Source organism: Rhinoraja longicauda, chromosome 30, assembly GCF_053455715.1.
Source record: "Rhinoraja longicauda isolate Sanriku21f chromosome 30, sRhiLon1.1, whole genome shotgun sequence".
NCBI lineage: Eukaryota > Metazoa > Chordata > Chondrichthyes > Rajiformes > Arhynchobatidae > Rhinoraja > Rhinoraja longicauda.
In genome coordinates this window covers 18,098,663-18,120,431 of record NC_135982.1, presented here as the reverse complement: position 1 = coordinate 18,120,431, position 21,769 = coordinate 18,098,663, and the positions used below count along the sequence as shown (strand labels likewise).

The following is a 21,769-nucleotide window of genomic DNA, read 5'->3' as shown; positions in this document are numbered from 1 at the left end:
CTATCTAAAGTTGGAGAAGTCGACGTTCATACCACCGGGCTGCAAACTGCCCGACGTTCATACCACCGGGCTGCAAACTGCCCTGACGTTCATACCACCGGGCTGCAAACTGCCCGACGTTCATACCACCGGGCTGCAAACTGCCCGACGTTCATACCACCGGGCTGCAAACTGCCCGTAAGACTTGTGCTGGACCAGCTGAAAAACATCACAAACCCACTGCAGTTTGCATACAGGGCCAATAGATCGGTGGACGACGTAGTCAATCTAGGCCTGCACTTCATCCACCAGCCCCTAGACTGCAAGGGGAGCTATGCCAGGATTCTGTTTGTGGACTTTAGCTCTGCTTTTAACACCATTGTGCCAGAGCTACTACACTACAAACTCTCCCAGTTGACTGTGCCTGAACCCCTCTGTCAGTGGATCATCAACTTCCTGACGGACAGGAAGCAGCATGTGAGTCTGGGAAAGCACATCTCGGACCCGCAGACCCTCAGCATAGGAGCTCCGCAAGGCTGCCGACTCTCCCCTCTCCTTTACTCTCTCTACACCAACGACTGCACCTCCACAGACTGCTCTGTCAAGCTCCTCAAGTTTGCGGATGACACTAACTTGATTAGACTGATCCAGGATGGGGAGGAATCTGCCTACAGAGGGGAAGTGACACAGCTGGTGTCCTGGTGCCATCGCAACAACCTGGAACTCAATGCTCTCAAGACAGTGGAACTAATTGTGGACTTTCGAAGAGATCCCCCTCCCCTCCCCCCACTCACCATCAACAACACCATAGTCACATCTGTGGAGTCATTTAAGTTCCTTGGAACCATCATCTCCAGGGACCTTAAATGGGGGGCCACCATCGACTTCACAGTCAAAAAGGCCCAACAGAGGATGTACTTCCTGCGGCAACTGAAGAAACACAATCTGCCACAGGCAATGATGGTCCAATTCTATACTGCTATCATTGAGTCTGTCCTCACCTTCTCCATCATGGTCTGGTTTGGCTCAGCCACCAAGCACGACATCCGGAGGCTGCAATAGATCGTTCGCACAGCTGAGAAGGTTGTTGGCTGCAACCTTCCCCCCATTGACAAACTGTACACTGCAAGGGCCAGGAAGTGAGCGGGCAAGATCATCTCTGACCCCTCTCACCCTGGCCACAAACTCTTCGAAGCACTTCCCTCTGGAAGGTGACTGTCAAAGCAGCCACAGCCAGACATAAAAACAGCTTTTTTTTTCCACGAGTGATAGTTTTACTCAATAACCAAAGTCTGTGGTCTCTTTTTTGCTCTGGTTTATTTTCACCCGCACGTTTAGACCGTAATGTTGTATCTTTATTGTTTTGATGTGGTTATGCTTTATTCTTAATTGTTAACTGTATGTTCGTGTTGTCATTTGTGAGCGGAGCACCAGGGCATTCCTTGTATATGCATACTTGGCCAATAAACTTATTCATTATTCATTCATTCATTCATCTGGATTAGTTCTTCCAATTTGAATTCCTGTTTTCAAATGTTTTGAAACTGAAATCAAACATTCAGCAAAATTAATATGTTCTTAATTTCTCCTGCATTGTACATGGGAAGTGAAACATTTCTCAGTCATCCCAATGTGAACCTCAGCGAGCCCAATTTCAGCAGCAACCACATAAACTAATGGGATAAAAATTCACAGAATTTATAAATAATCCGGAACAGGCTGAATTCCATACTTGTAGCACAGCACAGTTCAAAATTATTTCAGAATCAAGCCTGTTACAGTCCTGATAAGTGCTTATGCAACAAAGTACTAAACATACGAAATGTAAGCATACTAAATGATCAAAATCCATTTTCCACTTAACTTCTGTTTTGATCCTACACATCCTCAACCTGAATGGGCTCAAACTATTACTACATCATTAAGGTAGTAAGCATGCAATTTGTAATTCCTTGGGATTCACACACTGCATCATACAGTACTTTTCATTTTTTATATGATGGTTTTAATTTGAATGATACTATCACGCCACCAACTGCGCAGTTCCATAATTACTCTGAAATAGTGATGCGGCATTGAGCGACTTTGACATTCACCCAATCTTCAACGAACAATTGTATAGTTGTACATTTTCCTCTCATTCGGCTTACTGCTACTGGCGCTCTGATGCACCACACCTTTGTTCCAGTGCTATCTTTATTTTAAGGGAAAATAGTCTCCCTTCTTCATAGCATTTAGGCAACCATGACTAAATTAAGAATGCATCAAGAAAGCAATCTGGTACAAATCAAACTAAATGCTGATTTACTACAAGGCACTACTTTGAGGCTATGCATTACCTGCACCGAAACAGAGATGGTGGGGTCACTCAAAAAAGATAATTCTAGAAGATGCTTGACTGGGCTGGAAATACCTAGTAGATCGGTAGAATACCAGACCTCACCTTGAAAACTAAGCCAGGTTAGTGCTCTTCAGATATGAGCCACATGAAATTGGGTGTCTTCTTGAGACGATTATACTTCTTTCTAACATTCATAACTTAGAGAAACAGACTCAGCAATACCAATGACCTACAAGCCACATAAAAAAAACATTCTAGTATAGAATCAAATAACAGGACTGCAGGGCTATTTGCAAGTTAAACATCACATCAACTCAATTACACTCAAACAGAAGCAAAGAGAAACCAGCCACATGGATGCCATACCGTTTTCTTTTCCCTCTTTGTTGGAGGTGGTTGTTGTTGTGTAGGCACTATCAAAGGTGCAGACGGCGAATACACAGGTTGACTGTAATAGGATGGTGCTGGTGAAAGAAAATGCACATCACAATTTATCCAAACAAGCTCTGCACATTCAATAACAGGTAACTTTATGGAGTTTTCTAAATTTCATGCACAGCACAGGTGATAAAATATGGTATATTTTGGCTTATTAGTTGTTATGAACACTTGAATTTAAGTCAGTATTCCCACTAGAGCTTGGGAGTCTGTTCTTATCAAGACAACTTAGAAATCAAACACCCAAATGACACACTGCAATGTTCCTTTCACTCTTGCAAGAAAGTATTGCTGTTTTGGGGTCTTTATGGTTGTCTTTGCTTTAAGTATTCAATCACAAGCCCAAGGCTTGTTGTACATGCAGCAGGGTAGGTGGGGGGTGGGATGCAAACAAAGATGGAGTGGTTTCAAAACAGAGGATTCTGTATGGGATGTATACAAAAGAATGCACGTATAAAGGGCAGTAATCTTCGAACAGTGTATCCCCAACGAATGAAAATAATAAAATTGCAAAATTGTCCCATTTAAGCTTAAAAAAATCTGTCCGCTGACAGATACGTCCATTTGGTTGACTGATTATAAGGCTAAAAATTGGCTGGTTATCGATGTTGAATTATCCTAGAAAGCAGGCACATGGTTTGGCCATTGTGATGGTCTCTGTATCAGCTCTTGTTCCCTCCATTGTGAGCCCTGCAAATCTGCACATGGATGGCACTGAAATTGTATTATTTTTTAAGTAAAAATTGTTATTGTGACATTTGTGTTGAGAAAGAAAACGATGCAGACCACTTGCTCATGAATCGTAGAATATCTCTTTGCTTAATTTAGTGGGACCATCACAGAAATTGCTTTTGAAACCATGAATGTAATGACAAAATGCAAGATTACAAAACTATTTTTGTGACAAAAGTCATAACAATGAATGAAGTAATGATTCTTTAAAGTCCCTAGTTCAGGGTCTATTGGCTTAATAGTTTATGATGGTTTAGTAAAACAATGTTGAGAAAAATCTACTGCAATGTACAGGATAAATCTACTTGATTTGACAGCTTTAGGAGAAAAACACTAATACAAAAGTTTCTAGGAAAATACTGAACCCTATCTCAGCACATTCCTTTGAAATAAGTTATTTAGTCTGTGGATTTAACAAAATTTTCACGATAATTACATTCCACGAAAAAATCCTCAACAACCACACTGCAGGAAAAGCATTCATTAATCACAACAAGGAGGGTCCACCCTTGGATAATCCATTGGTTTTTAATTACTCACATTAACTTCAAGTACTTGCATCTTTTAACACATCACTCAATTTTTCCACAATCTTTTCTCCTCCAGTGAGAAAGTCAGCCTTTACAATTCATCAGTTGTTAAATTTTATATAAAACTACAAATACTATATTTTTTACAAGAGTGCTATACCTACAAGGATATGACTGCACATAAAACCAAAAGCTGCTGTGTATGACACTATTGGTATGCCTGCCAAGTCAATGCTGGGATTTCCACAGCACCTGCACAAAAAGATGAATGGCTTCATCAGTGGCTAAATAACTGATCACAACTATGCCATGATTAACTTAAAGAATTTTCTAAATACTAGCACCAAGCCATAATCAGCATTTTTTTTGTTGCATGTCTCATCTCTCAAACTCCAGGACCGACTAATGCACAGCAATGTATTTTCAGATTTATCAGCCGAAAGTCAGGCACTGCTCTAAAATTACAGCACTACAGCTTGGGACAATCCTTTCTATGCTAATTCAGCACTTTCTCTCTGCCAGATAGAACCTTTATCCATGCTTAGTGTACAGCACCTAAAACCTATAGCGAGTAAGATTCATTCTTATGTAATGTTTTGAATTCATAGTAGGAATTTTATTGATATTCAAAAATGACCTTTGTGAAAATAGAATTCTCAGATTATCTAAAGGGCTCTGCAAATTGCTAAATGAACTAGGAAAACACCATGGAGACACAAGAGACTGCAGTCACTGGAATCTTTGGCAAAAAACAAACTGCAGAGGTAGGGATGGATGAAGCGCAGAAGGGAGTGGAGGGTGAGGGGGAATAAAAAATAAATCGGTAATGGGAGAGCGTGGAAGCACTTGGGACATGGGGTGAGTTCCCTGAAATTAATGCTCATGCTGTTGGATTCATGCCATTGTAAAACACTATATTTGATTGCAGGTAGACACAAAATGCTGGAGTAACTCAGCGGGACAGGCAGTATGTCTGGAGAGAAGGAATGGGTGACGTTTCGAGTCAAGAGCCTTCTTCAGACTGATGTCAGGGGAGTGGGTGGGACAGAGATAGAATGTAGTTGGAGACAGTGAGACTGGTGGGAGAACTGGGAAGGGGAAGGGGATGGAGAGAAAGGGAAAGCAAGGGCTATTTGAAGTCAATGTTCATACATTGGCTAGAGAATGTCAATGTTCATACTGCTGGGGTGTAAGCTACCCAAGCGAAATATGAGGCGCTGTTCCTCCAATTTGTGCTGGGCCTCATTCTGACAATGGAGGAGGCCCAGGACAGAAAGGGCAGATTGGCAATGGGCGGGGGGGGTTTGAAGTGCTGAGCAACCAGGAGATCAAGTAGATTAAGGCAGACTGAACGGAGGTTTTCAGCCTGCGCTTAGTCTCACCGATATACAGGAGTTGACACCTGGAACAGCAGATGAGGTTGGAGGAGGTGCAAGTGAACCAGTTTCACCTGAAAGGTCTGTCGGGGTCCTTGGATGGAGTCGAGGAGGGGGGGGGGGATAAAGGGACAGGTGTTGCATCTCCTGTGGTTGCAGGGGAAAGGGGGTATTTTGGGAGGGAAGGGGCAAGTTGACCAGGGAGTTGCAGAGGGAACGGTCTCTGCGGAAAGCAGAAAGGGGTGGTGATGGGAAGATGAGACCAATAGTGGGATCCCGTTGGAGGTGGCGAAAATGTTGGAAGAATATATGCTCTCTGCCACGGCTGATGGGGTGGAAGGCGAGGACATGGGGGACTTTACCCTTGTTACGAATGGGGGGAGGGGGAGCAAGAGCGGAGCTGCTGGATATCAAGGAGACTTATGAGAGCCTCATCTGTAATGGAAGAGCGGAACTACCGTTCCCTAAAGAACGAGGACATCTCCGATGACCTGATATGAAAAACCTCATCCTGAGCGCAGATGGAGGAACTGGGAATAGGGACAGTCTTTACAGTAAACAGTGCAGGAAGAAGTGTAGTGCAGATAGCTATGGGATTTAGTGGGTTTATAATAGATGTCAGTTAATATTCTGTCTCCTGTGATGGAGACGGTGAGATCTATAAACGGTAGGGAGATGTCGGGGTGAATCCAAGTGAATTGGAGTGCAGGATGGAAATTAGTCGTGAAGTTGATGGAAGTCAGTGAGTTCTGCATGGATGCAGTCGTCAATGTAACAGAGTTAGAGTTCGGGGAAAGGGCCAGTGTACACCTGGAAACGTAATTCTTCGACGTACCCTACAAAGAGGCAGGCCTACCTGGGGCCCATGTGAGTGCCCCAGGATTCTTGGATTTGGAGGAAGTGCGAGGAGTCAAAGGAGAAGTTGTTAAGGGTAAGGACCAGCTCTGCTCGGCAGAGGAGAGTATTAGTAGAAATTGGATGGTTCTGCGGACGAGGGAAAACGGAGGGCTTTAAGACCTTCCCTGTGGGGGAAGGAGGTGCAGAGTGACTGGACATCCATAGTAAAGATGAGGGAGTGGGGGCCTGGAAAACTATGTTTGATTTGATTGGTGCAATTTGTTAAGCAGGCCAACCTTATTTAAAACATAACAGACTTCATCTGCTGGAAGCTTCAGTGAAAAGCAGACTGCTGCAGGAATTTCAGATTGAAGAGGAGCCCCCACCCAAAATATCGACTGCCCTATTTCACTCCACAAATGCTTCCTGACTCGCTGAGATCCTCCAGCATTTTGTTTTTCTGATCAAATGAAGACTGATGGGTCTTTTGGGCTTTTCATCTCAATATTAAAGCAACAATAGAACGGTGAAGTAGCAGTGACAGAGAAGGGAAATAATCCTGTTTTTAAGTTTTACGCCACCAACAGTTTCTTCCTTTATCAGAAATAGCTAATCTGGGACAAAAGAGATGCCAGCACTTGTGGATTTATTAAAACACAAATTTGGATAGCAGCATGTGGGGAAAATGAGATTCCACCTACAGTTTTCAAATCAGTTAGCATTTTTCTCAGCGACCGCCATTTCATACTAAGATGACTGATTCAGCACGATAATTTTGGCAAACAGTAACCTAAAAAATCAGCAATTTCCCTATTCCCTTCCCGACTGAAAGATAATTGTTTCAATGTGTAATTCTCAATAAAAAGGACCTGAACTATAAACAGATGTAGGACTATCACCAAACTGCTGTATATTAAAATATTTTCTATATTTAGATGCCAATATCTCAATAATCACAATCATAACGTCTCTAGCATGAACTATTCAAGCTAATTAGATGTGGTTGTTTAATGAGCTTATTTGAACGTCAACTGATTTCTATTCATGATCAAATTAGATCAACTGGAATTACTCATGACATCCAACAGGTAACATTAATGGATCAACAACTATGTGATTCCACAGTTCTGCAAGAACAAAATAATGCTACATCATAGGTTTTGTTGATAATTTGCTGATAAGTACTGGGAAGGGAAGTGGAAGAATAATTATGTTACATGATTCCTACCTCAGCAATTACCATTCTTGAAAGATTATAAACAGTATTCAGCTCTCTGACTACAATGTAAGTAATTGTGCGTCTGAACTGCGTGCTTTGTATATATGTACATGTGTAGCTGCCACGTTGAAGTCAACTAATTAAATCACCATATTAGAAAAAGTCTAATTTTAACTAATTAAAGTTCAGAGACCTCTCACTTGCAGATTGGTTTATTCCATGAAAACAGCCAACTACATTACATTTCCATGACAGCTTCTCTCAAAAACCAGTGCACGTTGAAGATATATTTCAAAACAGAATTTAAGCCACACTCCTATGTAAAAATGTAATAGTTCCAGGATAGTACTTTACAGGATAGTCACCCAGAGATTGCAAGTTTAAATTCAAATTGTGCCATGGCAAACAATTTAAATTTAGCTTCCAAATATATTGCATGAAAAAAAGGTAGCATCAGTAAAAGTGATTTCAACCTATCTGATCGTGTGAAAATCAAATTTGGTGACCCATTTGCTTCAGAGAGGGAAATATGCTGTCTCTATGTATCTAACCATAAGTACTTTCAGTCTCACACAAAAGTGATTGAATCTTAACTGCTATCCCGAGTGGCCAAGCAAGTGCCTCAGCTGTATCAAGTCACTACAAAGATGACCAAGATTAAAACGAGCTGAACGGCTTGCCTATAACTTCAGCATCAAACCAGTCCCCTCTGCACAACTGGAAATTTGCCACTGGTTAGTCTGAGACCCCAGATAGTTAAAAGGAAAGTAATCAATGATGGGAACACAAAAATAAATCAAAATGGAGTAAAGGAACGTTGACAAAAAACCTGAAGCAGGGAAAACAGACAGGAAGCATGAAGCAGGAAGTGGAGAAAGTATTCTTTGGTATCCATGAGTTATCTAGGTGATTATTTGTTGAAAGGATGGAACAATCACATTTGAGGCTTACAAAAAAAACATTTTTAGATCCACACCTCCAGATACATATTTCTGCACATCTTCCTTTAGCCTTGAAAATATCAAATCTACATAAATGTTCTTATGTAGGAATCTACTAAAGAAACTAAAATACCTGGAAATTATTTAAATCTTGCAAAGCACAACTTGCTCATTTTATGAAAATAAACTAAAACTGAGCAAAAATTGATCCAAACATGCAAGGAAAACATTTCAATAAAGAAATCACAACAATTACTTAAATGATGTGCTAAGAATCTACAGCGATCTGACTATTTTGCTGCATGATGAAGCATTTATTTTTAAAAAAACAGGCGTACAGTGACATGCCCTGAGAATCTTATGACTTAAACTCCACCTTTCTACCCAGTTAGGATATTGCAAGATTGGGCCAGGACTTGGCTGGACACCTTACCAGAGAGCCCATCCTTTCTCACTTCCTGCAGGCAATAAAGACTGTTGGCAGAAGCATGAAATAGGTCACCTGCCTGTGCATTACTATTGAAATTAGAAAAGAAAAAAAATACTGTAACTGTTTAATATATATATATATCTATATAAAAGCCTCTAATGTTTTCCCTCGTGAATCTTCTTACGGTATACATGCCTAGATAGTTTTAAAAAAACAACTTTTTCTATTAAAAAAAACTCACCACACAGTGGCTGAACTCCTGATTGGGGCCACCCTCTGCGCCTTGTTTCTGAGGCTAGGCATGAAACAGAACATAAATTTGTTTAGCCTCAGATCCCAATATTCACTGTTGCTCACTGCTTATCCAAGGCTAAGCATGGAAAGATCCCATTTCAGTGCCAGGCCTTGGAAATGTGGCAGGAGTGAAGTGACAATTCTAGCAACTATTGGGTGAAACTGTTTTGAAAATAATCAATCTCTTAAAAAGGTGTTACGTTTTCAAAAATTTATACAATGGTCAGAATTATTTTCCTGCTTTCTTCCGTTAGATTTTTCACATAGTAATGGCATTGTTCTGGGGTCCATTCCAGAAATATAGAATCCAGGGAATGGATGGTTAACAAAAACAGATAGTAAAAATGGGGAGCAAACAAATAAATCAAACACCCAGTTTGATTTTAAAATGAATAATATTATATAAATCCATTAAAAGATCTTGCCATAAATGGGCTTGTAATTATCCTAATAGTCATTGCATTGCTTTGCATAAGAGACCAAATAAGACTACTTAAAATTTTACTCAGACATTAATGTCATTCGCATCCTTTAAATAATTTTTAAACATCAAGATTATCTTGATGGGAAATGCAGGCAGATATTGTCATCAATTGAGTTTGAGATAAAATGTGCTCTTTTCTGGGGATTAATGATAACATGCGGATAAAAAATGACCACAGGATTTTATTATTGTTTGCACCTATGCCACTTGACAGGAACTTGTCAAACTTATGGTAAACTTTACTGGTGGGGCATCTTCACTGTAGGAATTGCTGTCAAACACCTAAGTGAAAGTTCACTGGCTGAATATATTTCACTGCACCTGAACAACCACCTACAGATTTGAATCATATGCAAAAAGTGAACAGAGGAAATTATGGCACAGTTGGATGTAGACCTGCCATTTTTGCCAAAAACACTGGCAGCACACCTAACAGCAGTAAAGCACTCCATTTCTCTGGTCTTCACGAGCTGCAGCTTGGTCTTCAATTGCCCCTTAATTTGAACAATTTTCCTAATGTAGCAAATACAAGACAGTGAGAGAAAGATTCCAAATCTCCAGTAGAAATCTGCTTAACAGGGAATAAAAAATTAAAACCCTCTCAAATGAGCCAACAATCTAACCGGTATGGAGATTTTATTAACCAAAATAGTTTAACCCGTTGCACAATACAAGACCAGCTTGCCCGTTGACCTTTGGCTTAAATGAGCAGACATACCCAACGAAACCTGTATAATTACTGTGAATAAGATAATCCTGATAAAATGGACCAAACAGAAAGTCTTGCAGGGTATATCAAGATTTCCAACTAAATTTTCTTTACCACCTCACCTGCACACAGTCAGCAGAGTCTATTTGAATTTTAACTTGCATCAGGAGATGCATCAATGTTAGTTTTCTGTTATGGCCTTTTGATTGTCAAAAAATCCCTCTCTTGCAATGTGAGCATGCTCGTATTTGTGTGTGTCAGCGTTTGTGCACGCAGATGAATTGTCACCAAAGGAAAGGAAATTGCCCAACATGGTTGAGCATATACAGGACTCAATAAGATTAGATGCATCAATTTAGGATTTTGATTTGAGAATTAATTTTAAATTCCTGATATCACAATACATGAACCACCAGTGAGCCAAGGGAGACAGAGACTTTACCTGCTTTGAAGGGCAAGTTGGGTCTCCCTCTGAATACTGATGAAAATTGGAACTGACTAGGATATGGCTTAAATTAGCTTCAAGTACCACATCTATATGGGGATTTTTGGGGGGGGGAGGGTGGGGGAAGAGGAAGAGAAACTAAAGCTACATTAAAACTTTGAGAACTGATTAAAAGCAAGGCATTTTACATTCTACATTTCACCTTAAATTTACATAGATATTAATAGAGAATGAACTACCTGTTGCATTTACCTCTTAATTAAACAAAGTAAATTAGCTGAACACAAACCTGGATTTTGATTTCAGCTGAGAATCTGTTCAAATCCTTCATCTGTCACCTAAATTTTTCTGGTATTACTGCTCTTTAAGTTACTAGGCACCTCTAGAGTTTTTTGAAATTATTCTCACCAAACCATCACAATACTTTGAGATAATTAAGCCACAACCAATTTTGAAATCACAGACTGGGCTACCAGGCAGTAGAGCACGTAAAGAGATTCAAGAATATTAGACTGCAAAAATATCTTGAAGAAAATAAACATCTTCAAGTGAGTTGAAAGACTGCGATTGCTTAAAATAAAGGATCTACTTGTAACTTGGCAGTGTGTAATTGTATAATGCAAGGAATCTCGGAAAAATGGATTGTCAACCAAAGGCAAAGATGCATCTGAGAGTATGATCATATGACTTTTACCAAAACATGGCTTAAGATGGGGAGAAAAAGTAGCTCAAGATTCCTGGGTCACATGGCTAGAGAAGAAAGAGAAGGTATATAGCAATATTCACTTTAGAAATTACTGCACAGGTGAGGAAAGATCATATACTAGAAAAGTCAAAGTTAATCTGAAAAATAAAGTTATAATCACATTGCTAAGATCGTGCCCAAGGCTCCAAACAGGATGGAACCTAGCAGAAAGGTTTATGAGAAACGCACAAATAACAACAAAATTATAAAATGGGGATTTGACTACACACTACATTAACTGGGAAAAGGCCAACATTAATGACATTTGAGATGTTGTCATAAAATCATACTCAACAAATCCAAGGAGAGGTGGGGACTGGACAACTTTAGATAATGAGCTCAGGGCAACAGGAAGGATGGCACTGCAGAAGAATTATAAAAGCAACAATCATAATTTTTTGTTTACAGAGAAAGATAGACATAACTAGGAGTGAAAGCTATAAATTAAGGTAAAGTCAATCTTATCAGGGTGACATAGTTTAGTAAATGTGGACTGGAAATAGACACAGAGTAATTCAGTTGCAGAGGAGTGAAAGTCACTGATGGAAATAGTGCGGGCAGAGACAAAATATATCTACAGCAGTAGTAATGGAGGTACCTTGGTGAGCTGGTGAATTGAATAGCTTGATTTTTTTGACCAATGTGGACACAATTGGGATAAATATATTCACCATATATATGTTTACATATTTCTAGGAACTCTAAATGACTTGTGTTCCTAGTCACCATTCACAGGTATTCATAACTTTCTAAAATGTTAACACAATGAACTTTTGGCTTACCAGATTAGTCTCAATTAGCTACTGAAAATTAAATATCAATCAACAATTTACTTGTCAATTGCAGCAATGACACTCACACATTTGTACCTTTTGATTTGGGGCAACCAGAATTTTACAGCAAAATACAAGTTGATCATTACACTTACTGAACCATAACAAGTGGCACCGTATTCTTTAAACATTTGGAGACTAAATAAATTACCTCAGAAGGCTGGGCAATATGCAATTTCAAATCTAGTTTGTTGATTACATACCTTTACATCAGTATTTTTGCTATTAAATGTGGCAACACCATAGATAAAAATCTGCAGGATACCATAAATTGTATACTAAATTTTAATTGAACATGCACTCTAGTGCCAAAAACTATGTTTAGATTGCAAGAATAATCTACAAGATGTACACCATTGGTAAAATGCTGTGCAACAGCATTTGAACCAAAATGGTTTGATGATACACCAATATGCTGCTTGTGCAATGGTTTTGTTGCTCTTATTAGGAATATTGATGCCAGGCATGCAAGCACAAGTACTTCACCACAGATATACAACGCAAAAATATTTGCCACTGGTTATCTAAATGAGCACTCTAGATTAACTCAAATTCCATCTTAAAAACATAATGAAACTGAAATCAATACATCTGGTAATTTGTGGGCTAATATAAGGAAAATGCCCTGTGAATACTGCTGCTGCCGATGATTGTAGGATTGGAGTTACATGGTTGACACTCAAGGTCCTTTTAAGAGAGCATGAACAACAAATGTGGAAGGAAGACCATCATATAAGCATAAATTGGAATAGTCATAAACAAAGCCTTACCACCAATGTCCAATTATACTCACATAAATATCTAATTTCAGAAGAGAAATAAATAGGCAAGCAGTGAGTACATCATTTTGCCATTAGAAAGCCTTGCTCAAGGCTTGCACAACATTGTATCAACAACAACCAACTTAGCTCACAGCAAACTTCTGTTTAAAACAACAGCTAAGATGAACTGAGAAACTAAAAGATGATTAAGTGCAATCAAGTTTATGAGCTCAGAATAAATGCCATTCAATCTATTCTTTATTTTAAATCCTCAAATTTTGTTAGTGACTTAATACTTACCATAAGTAGTGAAATCACCAGGACCTGGTCCAGAATAGAATGGACCAGGAGGTGGCTGAACAGGATACTGCTGTGGAGGCCCCATATATGGAGTCGCACTGGGGCGGAACTATTATAAAAGCACAACCCAAAATTAGTTTCTGCACATGTCATTTCTTACGAACAACACTTCAAACACACTAGTTCTAAAAAAAAACTTCAATTGTTTTTGTTGAAAATAATTATCATAATAAAGTGACATTATATAACTTTTGGATTGCAGTCTTATCCCAGATTCAACAGAGCAAAATACAGACGGTGGAAACACTCAGATCAGATAGCATTTGTAGAGAGAAAATGTTTCAGGTGAATGACTTTTCAACAAAACTACAAAATCTTGGAAATTAAACACATTTTAAAATAGCAGGGGGTGGGGCAGTGAGAACAGACAAATATTTGTGATTAGGTGGAAACGGAGATTTATTGAATGATACAAGTGGAAGTGGCACCGACAGTGGGGATGGGAAGTTTGGTTAAACACAGCTGATCTACCGAAAGGAATGGGATAGGCTCATTGTCTGAATTCAATTTCAAGACCCGAGGGCAGTAACATGTTTGGCTCAAAGATGAGATGCTATTCCTTAAGCTTACATTGAGCATTCTTGGATCTAAGTAAGAGCCAAAGTCAGTGAGTGCAATAATGAATTGAAATGACATTTCAACGTTACTCTTGCATATGAAAAGCAGGATGCTTTGTGAAAGGTTTACCTGACCTGCATTTGGCTTCTCCGATGCAGAGACCACACTGTGAGTGATAATTGGGAAAAATGCAACTGAACGGAAGAAGGGTCTCTACCTGAAACGCCACCCATTCCTTCTTTGCTGCCTATCCCACTGAGTTACTCCACCAATTTGTGTCTATCTTCTGAACTGTAGCTTCACCTGGTTGGGACCTTGGATGTTAGGCCAAGGTAAAATGGAAGATGCTTTAAGGAGAACTAATTTGGAGATACAAAATTGAACCAAGGATTCCTGAAGAGACTGGTTCCTTCAGAATGCTGAAGGGACCAAAAGGACTACAGGGAATATGCGTTCCACGGTACACTCAATCCCAACATTCACTCAATAGACAATAAACAATAGGTGCAGGAGTAGGCCATTCAGACCTTCGAGCCAGCACCACCATTCAATGTGATCATGGCTGATCATTCTCAATCAGTACCCCGTTCCTGCCTTCTCCCCAGACCCCCTGACTTCGCTATCCTTAAGAGCTCTATCTAGTTCTCTCTTGAATGCATTCAGAGACTTGGCCTCCACTGCCTTCTGAGGCAGTGAATTCCACACATTTACAACTCTGACTGAAAAAGGTTTTCCTCATCTCCGTTCTAAATGGCCTACCCCTTATTCTTAAACTGTGGCCCCTGGTACTGGACCCCCAACATTGGGAACATGTTTCCTGCCTCTAACGTGTCCAACCCCTTAATAATCTTATATGTTTCGATAAGATCCCCTCTCATCCTTCTAAATTCCAATGTATACAAGCCTAGCCGTTCCAATCTTTCAACATACGACACTCCCGCCATTCCGGGAATTAACCTAGTAAACCTACTCTGCACGCCCTCAATAGCAAGAATATCCTTCCTCAAATTTGGAGACCAAAACTGCACTTAGTACTCCAGGTGCGGTCTCACTAGGGCCCTGTACAATTGCAGAAGGACCTCTTTGCTACTATACTCAAATCCTCTTGTTATGAAGGCCAACATTTCAATGGCTTTCTTCACTGCCTGCTGTACCTGCATGCTTCCTTTCAGTGACTGATGCACAAGGACACCAAGATCTCGTTGTACGTCCCCTTTTTCTAACTTGACACCATTCAGATAATAATCTGCCTTCTTATTCTTACCACCATAGTGGATAACCTCACACTTATCCACATTAAACTGCATCGGCCATGCATCCGCCCACTCACACAACCTGTCCAAGTCACCCTGCAACCTCATAGCATCTTCCTCACAGCTCACACTACCACCCAGCTTTGTATCATCTGCAAATTTGCTATTGTTACTTTTAATCCCTTCATCCAAGTCATTAATGTATATTGTAAATAGCTGCGGTCCCAGCACCGAGCCTTGCGGTACCCCACTAGTCACTGCCTGCCATTCTGAAAGGGACCTATTTATCCCCACTCTTTGCTTTCTGTCTGTCAACCAATTTTCTATCCATGTCAGTACCCTACCCCCAATACCATGTGCTCTAATTTTGCCCACTAATCTCCTATGTGGGACCTTGTCGAAGGCTTTCTGAAAGTCGAGGTACACCACATCCACCGACTCTCCCTGTCAATTTTCCTAGTTACATCCTCAAAAAATTCCAGTAGATTAGTCAAGCATGATTTCCCCTTCGTAAATCCATGCTGGCTCGGAACGATTCTGTTACTGCTATCCAAATGCTCCGTATTTGGTATTGCCTTTTTAGTTATCTTCTGTTGCTCTTTAAAAGATTCCCAATCCTCTGGCTTCCCACTCTTCTTTGCTATGATATACTTCTTCTCTTTTATTTTTATGCTGTCCTTGACTGCCCTTGTTAGCCACGGTTGCCTCCTTCTCCCCTTAGAATCTTTCCTCCTCTTTGGGATAAATTGATCCTGCAACTTCTGCATTGTTCTCAGGAATACCTGCCTTTGGCAGTTCCACCGTCTTCCCTGCTAGGGCCTCCTTCCAGTCAAATCTGGCCAACTCCTGCCTCATGCCTCTGTAATCCCCTTTGCTATACTGTAATAACGACACTTCCGATTTTCCCTTCTCCCTCTCAACTTATAGAGTAAAACTCCTCTTATTACAGCACCTTCACATGCAACCACAGAAAATGAAAGCCTGTCTTTTTATCTCTTCTCTTTCCACCTTAGAGGAGAGATTTAAAAATCACTGCAAGGACAAGTCAAGGAACTATAGGCTAACTACTGACCCTAACTAACATCAATGACAGGCAAGTTATTATCGGGGATTTTGAGAGGCAGGATTTATTTGCATTCTGAAAGCCACGGAACGATTGGGGATAGCCAAAAGGACTCAAAGTACTGGAGTAACTCAACAGATCAGGCTGCATCTCTGAAGAACATGGATTGGTGATGTTTCGGGTCAAGACCCTTCTTCAGACAGCATAATGGGCTTGGCTGAGTGCATGGAAAACCGTATTTCATTAATTTAATTATGGTTTTATGAAGACCTGATCAAGACAATTGACAAGTGCATAGTTGTAGACAAGAGTCAAGTCAAGAGTGTTTAATTGTCATATGCACCGAAAACAGAACAATGAGATTCTTATTTGCAGCAGCACAATAGGTCTGTAAACACAGTACTCATGGGTGATGTAAACAAATTCAATAAATTAAAAGCCTCGCTATTCGTGCAGAATTGGCCGAAGTCCTTCGTGCAAACAAGACCGTTCGTAGTTCATAGTTTAGTTGGTGTTTGTAGTGTTCGAGAGCCTGACAGCTGTTGGGAAGATCCTGTTCTTGAACCTGGAGGTCACCGTTTTCAGACACCTATACAGTCTTCCTGAGGGCAGGAGTGAAATGAGAGGGTGGCCAAGGTCCTTAATAATGCGGATTCCCTTTCTGAGACAATGATCCTATTGATCCTTTAGATATTGCGGAGGTCAGTACCCATGATGGATCGGGTGTTGTCCATGATTTTTAGTTATCGCCTTCGTTCCAAGGCGTTTGCTAACCAGGCCATGATGCAACCAATCAATATGCTCTCATCTCTACACCTGCAGAAATTCCAGAAAGTATATGTCGACATACTGAAGCTCCTCAGTCTAAGAAAGTAGATGGGCTTTCTTTATGATTGTATCAATATGCATGGTTCACATCAAATCTTCAGAGATATGCATGCCCAGGAAGAAGTTATTGACTCTCCACCACCGACCCATCGATAAAGACAGTTTTGTCTATCCTCAGTCTCCCTCTTTTATAGTCAACAATCTGCTCATTGGTCTTTCTGACATTGAGAGCAAGGTTATTGTTCTGATACCATTTAATCAGACAATCAATCTTCCTCAGAGTCTGACTCCTCACTCCCCTTAATTCATCAAACAAAGGTGGTGTCTTCAGATGGAGTTGGATGGCAGTGAATGGAGAATGTGTTTGGCGAGGGACGACGTGGTCGCAGGTCAATGAGGTATCGGTGAAGTGGACTACAAAGGTCCTGCAGCAACCTAGGGCTTGATTAGATCAAGTGCCGCTCCAAGTGGCTGAACTCAGTTGCAGTCTGCAGTGGCAGAGGGCATAGACACATCGCCTGGCCAGGCCAATTCCTGCAACTCCAACCCTGTGCCGCCATCAGGGTAAAGTCATTTATGGCCTAGTTAAGAATCTAACATTTTAAATAACTCAGAAGTAAGGGTACAAGATGGAGCTAAAAATGTGGCAACTCTTGTACACTGTCAACGTGTGATCTACTATCTTACAATAATTTGACACAATCATACTTAAGTACAAGAGTGCAAAGGGCCTGACCCACTTAGGCGATTTTCTAGGCGACTGCCGGCGACTGTCATAGTCGTAGCAGGTCTCTGAAAAACTGGCGACTGGACCCCCCTCCATGACAATGTCTACGACAAGCTACAACAACCTAGTCGACGTAAAGCTACGGCAAGCTACCGACAACCCATTCGTCGTGACTTAGGATGTCCACTTACGACCACACAGGCAACACTCTACGATAACTGAAGTCAACCTACGTCTGCACGCGACAAGCTACGACCCTGTCGGTGACAACTGAAGACAATTCACGTCATTTTGGCCTCCGGTTTTGACGCTGGTATCTGTTGCCAGTTGACATGGGTAGTCGCCAATGGAATTCACCAAAGTCAGCACCGGCGACAACCAACATCACCTGGTGACAACCTACGGCAGTACCTACGTCAGCAGACGTCAAGCTATAATCATTGGCATCAAATTAACAGTCGCCAAAATTTTTTAAACATCTCAAAATCCAGTGGTGACCAGAAAAACACCACGACTCTTTGGAGACTACTCACGACCATACAGGTGACACCCCGCAGACCGTGTGCCGACAGCCTAGTTGCCTGTAGTCGCCTAAAAAATCACCCAAGTAGGACAGGCCCTTTAGATTGTTACTGAACTGTGTGTAAAAGAAGAATTTCAGCAGTGGACTGAGCACTCAGCCTTGAGGTGCTCCTGTGCTAATGGTTATAAAGGAGGAGGTTTTGTTGTCAATTTGTACCAATTGTGATCTGTTGATGAAGAAGTCAGGGATTAAGTTTCATACAGAAGCACAAAGAACTAGTTTTGTAAGCTTCATAACAAGCTTGGAGGGGATGATGGTCTTGAACGCTATGTAGTCAATGAACGACAGCCTGACCTGCGTGTTTTTATGTCCATGTGGTCCAGTGCAATGTGGAGAGCCAGCAAGACCACCTCCCCCGTTGATCTATTGTGGCGAAGGCAAATTGTAGTGAATCCAGGTTCTTGCGAAGGTAGAAGTCAATAGGTGCTATATCTAACCCAATGTACTTCACCACAGACGTTAGTGACACTGCTTGGGAGTCATTGTGGAATGTCACCTTATGAGTTGACATAGGGCGGACTGAGCGAAGGTGTTGAGCGAAATGATCACCGAGCCTGCGTTTGGTCTCGCCGATGTAGAGAAGTTGACATCTGGAACAGCGGATACAATAGATGAGGTTGGAGGAGGTGCAGGTGAACCTCTGCCTCACCTGGAAAGACTGTTTGGGTCCTTGGATGGTCCTTCGCTCAGTCTGCCTGAACCAACCTGATCTCCCGGTGGCTGAGCACTTCAACTCCCCCTCCCACTCCCAGTCTGACCTTTCTGTCATGGGCATCCTCCAGTGTCATAGTGAGGCCCACCGCAAATTGGAGGAACAGCACCTCATATTTCGCTTGGGCAGCTTACAGCCCAGCGGTATGAACATTGACTTCTCTAACTTTAGATAGCTCCTCTGTCCCTACCTGCCCCTCCCCAGTTCTCCCACTGTCTTCCTGTCTCCACCTATATCCTTTATTTGTCCATCCCCACCTGACATCAGTCTGAAGGGTCTCGACCCGAAACATCACCCATTCTTTCTCTCCAGAGATGCTGCCTGACCCGCTGAGTTACTCCAGCATTTTGTGATACCTAAAGGTCAAGTTGTTCAATGTATTAATTCAGCAAGATAGAGGTGGATGGAGGTGAAGGCAGACTCATTTGGGATTCTATTCAAGGAAGAAACAAAAGACTTCCAAGTCATCTTCATGCAATGGAGTTATCGAACAACTGGACAACCATGGTAAAAATGAACCAGCTAGAACCAGAACATTGGAAAATATGAATGTGGAAAACAGGGTTAGAGGTGTCAAAGATGCAATGGGAAAAGAATGACTAGTTTAGGAAGAAATAAGTTCTATGGGAAAAGATTGAAACAATGGGTCAATTGGGATATTCCTGATTGCGGATATTTAGAAGAGGAAAGTGGGCTGTGCTCAATTGGGGAACTATGGGTCAGAGACTTGGCCTCCACTGCCTTCTGAGGAAGAGAATTCCACAGATTCACAACTCTCTGACTGAAAAAGTTTTTCCTCTTCTCAGTTCTAAATGGCCTACCCCTTATTCTTAAACTGTGGCCCCTTGTTCTGGATTTCCCCAACATTGGGAACATGTTTCCTGCCTCTAACGTGTCCAACCCCTTAATAATCTTATACGTTTCGATAAGATCTCCTCTCATCCTTCTAAATTCCAGTTTATACAAGCCTAGTCGCTCCAGTCTTTCAACATATGATAGTCCCGCTATTCCGGGAATTAACCTAGTAAACCTACGCTGCACGCCCTCAATAGCAAGAATATCCTTCCTCAAATTTGGAGACCAAAACTGCACACAGTACTCCAGGTGCGGTCTCACTAGGGCCCTGTACAACTGCAGAAGGACCTCTTTGCTCCTATACTCAACTCCTCTTGTTATGAAGGCCAACATTCCATTGGCTTTCTTCACTGCCTGCTGTACCTGCATGCTTCCTTTCAGTGACTGAACACCCAGCACTAGGACACCCAGATCTCGTTGTACGTCCCCTGTTCCTAACTTGACACCATTCAGATAATACTCTGCCTTCCTATTCTTACCACCAAAGTAGATAACCTCACACTTATCCACATTAAACTGCATCTGCCATGCATCCGCCCACACACACAACCTGTCCAAGTCACCCTGCAACCTCATAGCATCTTCCTCACAGTTCACACTACCACCCAGCTTTGTGTCATCTGCAAATTTGCTAATGGTACTTTTAATCCCTTCATCCAAGTCATTAAAGATCAGTAACGATTGGGGGATTAAAATAAGAACCACTCATAAATCATCTGGAGACAACATTCATTGGCTTATTGCAGAATACTTACAAAAAAATCAAGTTCAATAAAATTAAATGCATCCTACATAATTAAGCTGAGGTTTTAAATGGTTTACTCACATACATATGGTGCAAAAATGGAATATATCAATGATGAGTGGTTCAAACTTGGCTCAACATTTCACGTTACAATAAACCTTTGGTAAACGCACGGTATTGAGACACAGACTTTCGGCAGATAAAACATGCGGATCCTTTCAAGGCCGCCTCCAACAATGAGGCCACTAAGATCACAGCTCACCCCCTCCATGACACACTGGTCAACCTGAGGAGCACCTTCAGCAACAGACTGTTTCGACCACGCTGCAGCACAGAACACCACAGGAGATCCTTTTTCCCTGTGGCTATCAAACTGTACAACTCCTCCCCTTTCTGTCGTGAATCAATGGATTCCTTAGTTAAATTTACTTTTGATCAGGTACAGCCATACAGGGAGGACATCGACCAACTTCATACTATCATCACTCGTGACAGTTGGCAGGTAGTCGGTCTTTCTTTGGCAGCACCAGAGCTGTTAACACAACTACCCATTTCCTGATGCCCGCTCTGGCTGTGCACCCAGTCCTCATTCCGGCACTGCAAAAAACCTACACACATTCTTGACCCTCCTGATCATCCCAACCTTAGTTGCACACACTGGATCCCAGCATTACACACAAAACTAGCCCTATATACATGTAATTGTTACTTTAACTTGCCTATTGCTTAATCACTGGTGATAACAGGATTTGGAAGTCACAAAGATATAACATGAAAGATAGATATAATTTTACATATTTACAGAGAATAAGCATGGTAAATAAAGAAAAGCACCCAGACCAGGCTCTTCAACCTGACTCCAGATGCCCAGACTATAGATATTTCATTACTTGCTGGCACATCATCAATTGCAATTCATCTCATGGCAAATAGGGTTCACCAAACACGACAAATAAAGGCTGCAGGGGAACAAGTGATGTTTGCCACATGC

General features: G+C 41.3%; 1 protein-coding gene across 24 annotated transcripts in view; it reads right to left on the bottom strand.

The window, feature by feature from the left end:
• Window positions 1–21,769, bottom strand: part of eif4g3b (eukaryotic translation initiation factor 4 gamma, 3b) — a 209,792-nt gene that overhangs the window by 84,273 nt on the left and 103,750 nt on the right. For 22 of the 24 annotated variants that reach the window (XM_078425386.1, XM_078425388.1, XM_078425391.1 and 19 more), the window contains 3 exons: window positions 13,395–13,503; window positions 9,065–9,118; window positions 2,687–2,784 (listed from right to left, as the gene is read on the bottom strand). In XM_078425386.1, the coding sequence (XP_078281512.1) occupies window positions 2,687–2,784; window positions 9,065–9,118; window positions 13,395–13,503 (261 nt within the window). The remainder of the gene's footprint in view (window positions 1–2,686; window positions 2,785–9,064; window positions 9,119–13,394; window positions 13,504–21,769) is intronic. The other 2 variants (XM_078425394.1, XM_078425411.1) reach the window with 1 other exon arrangement.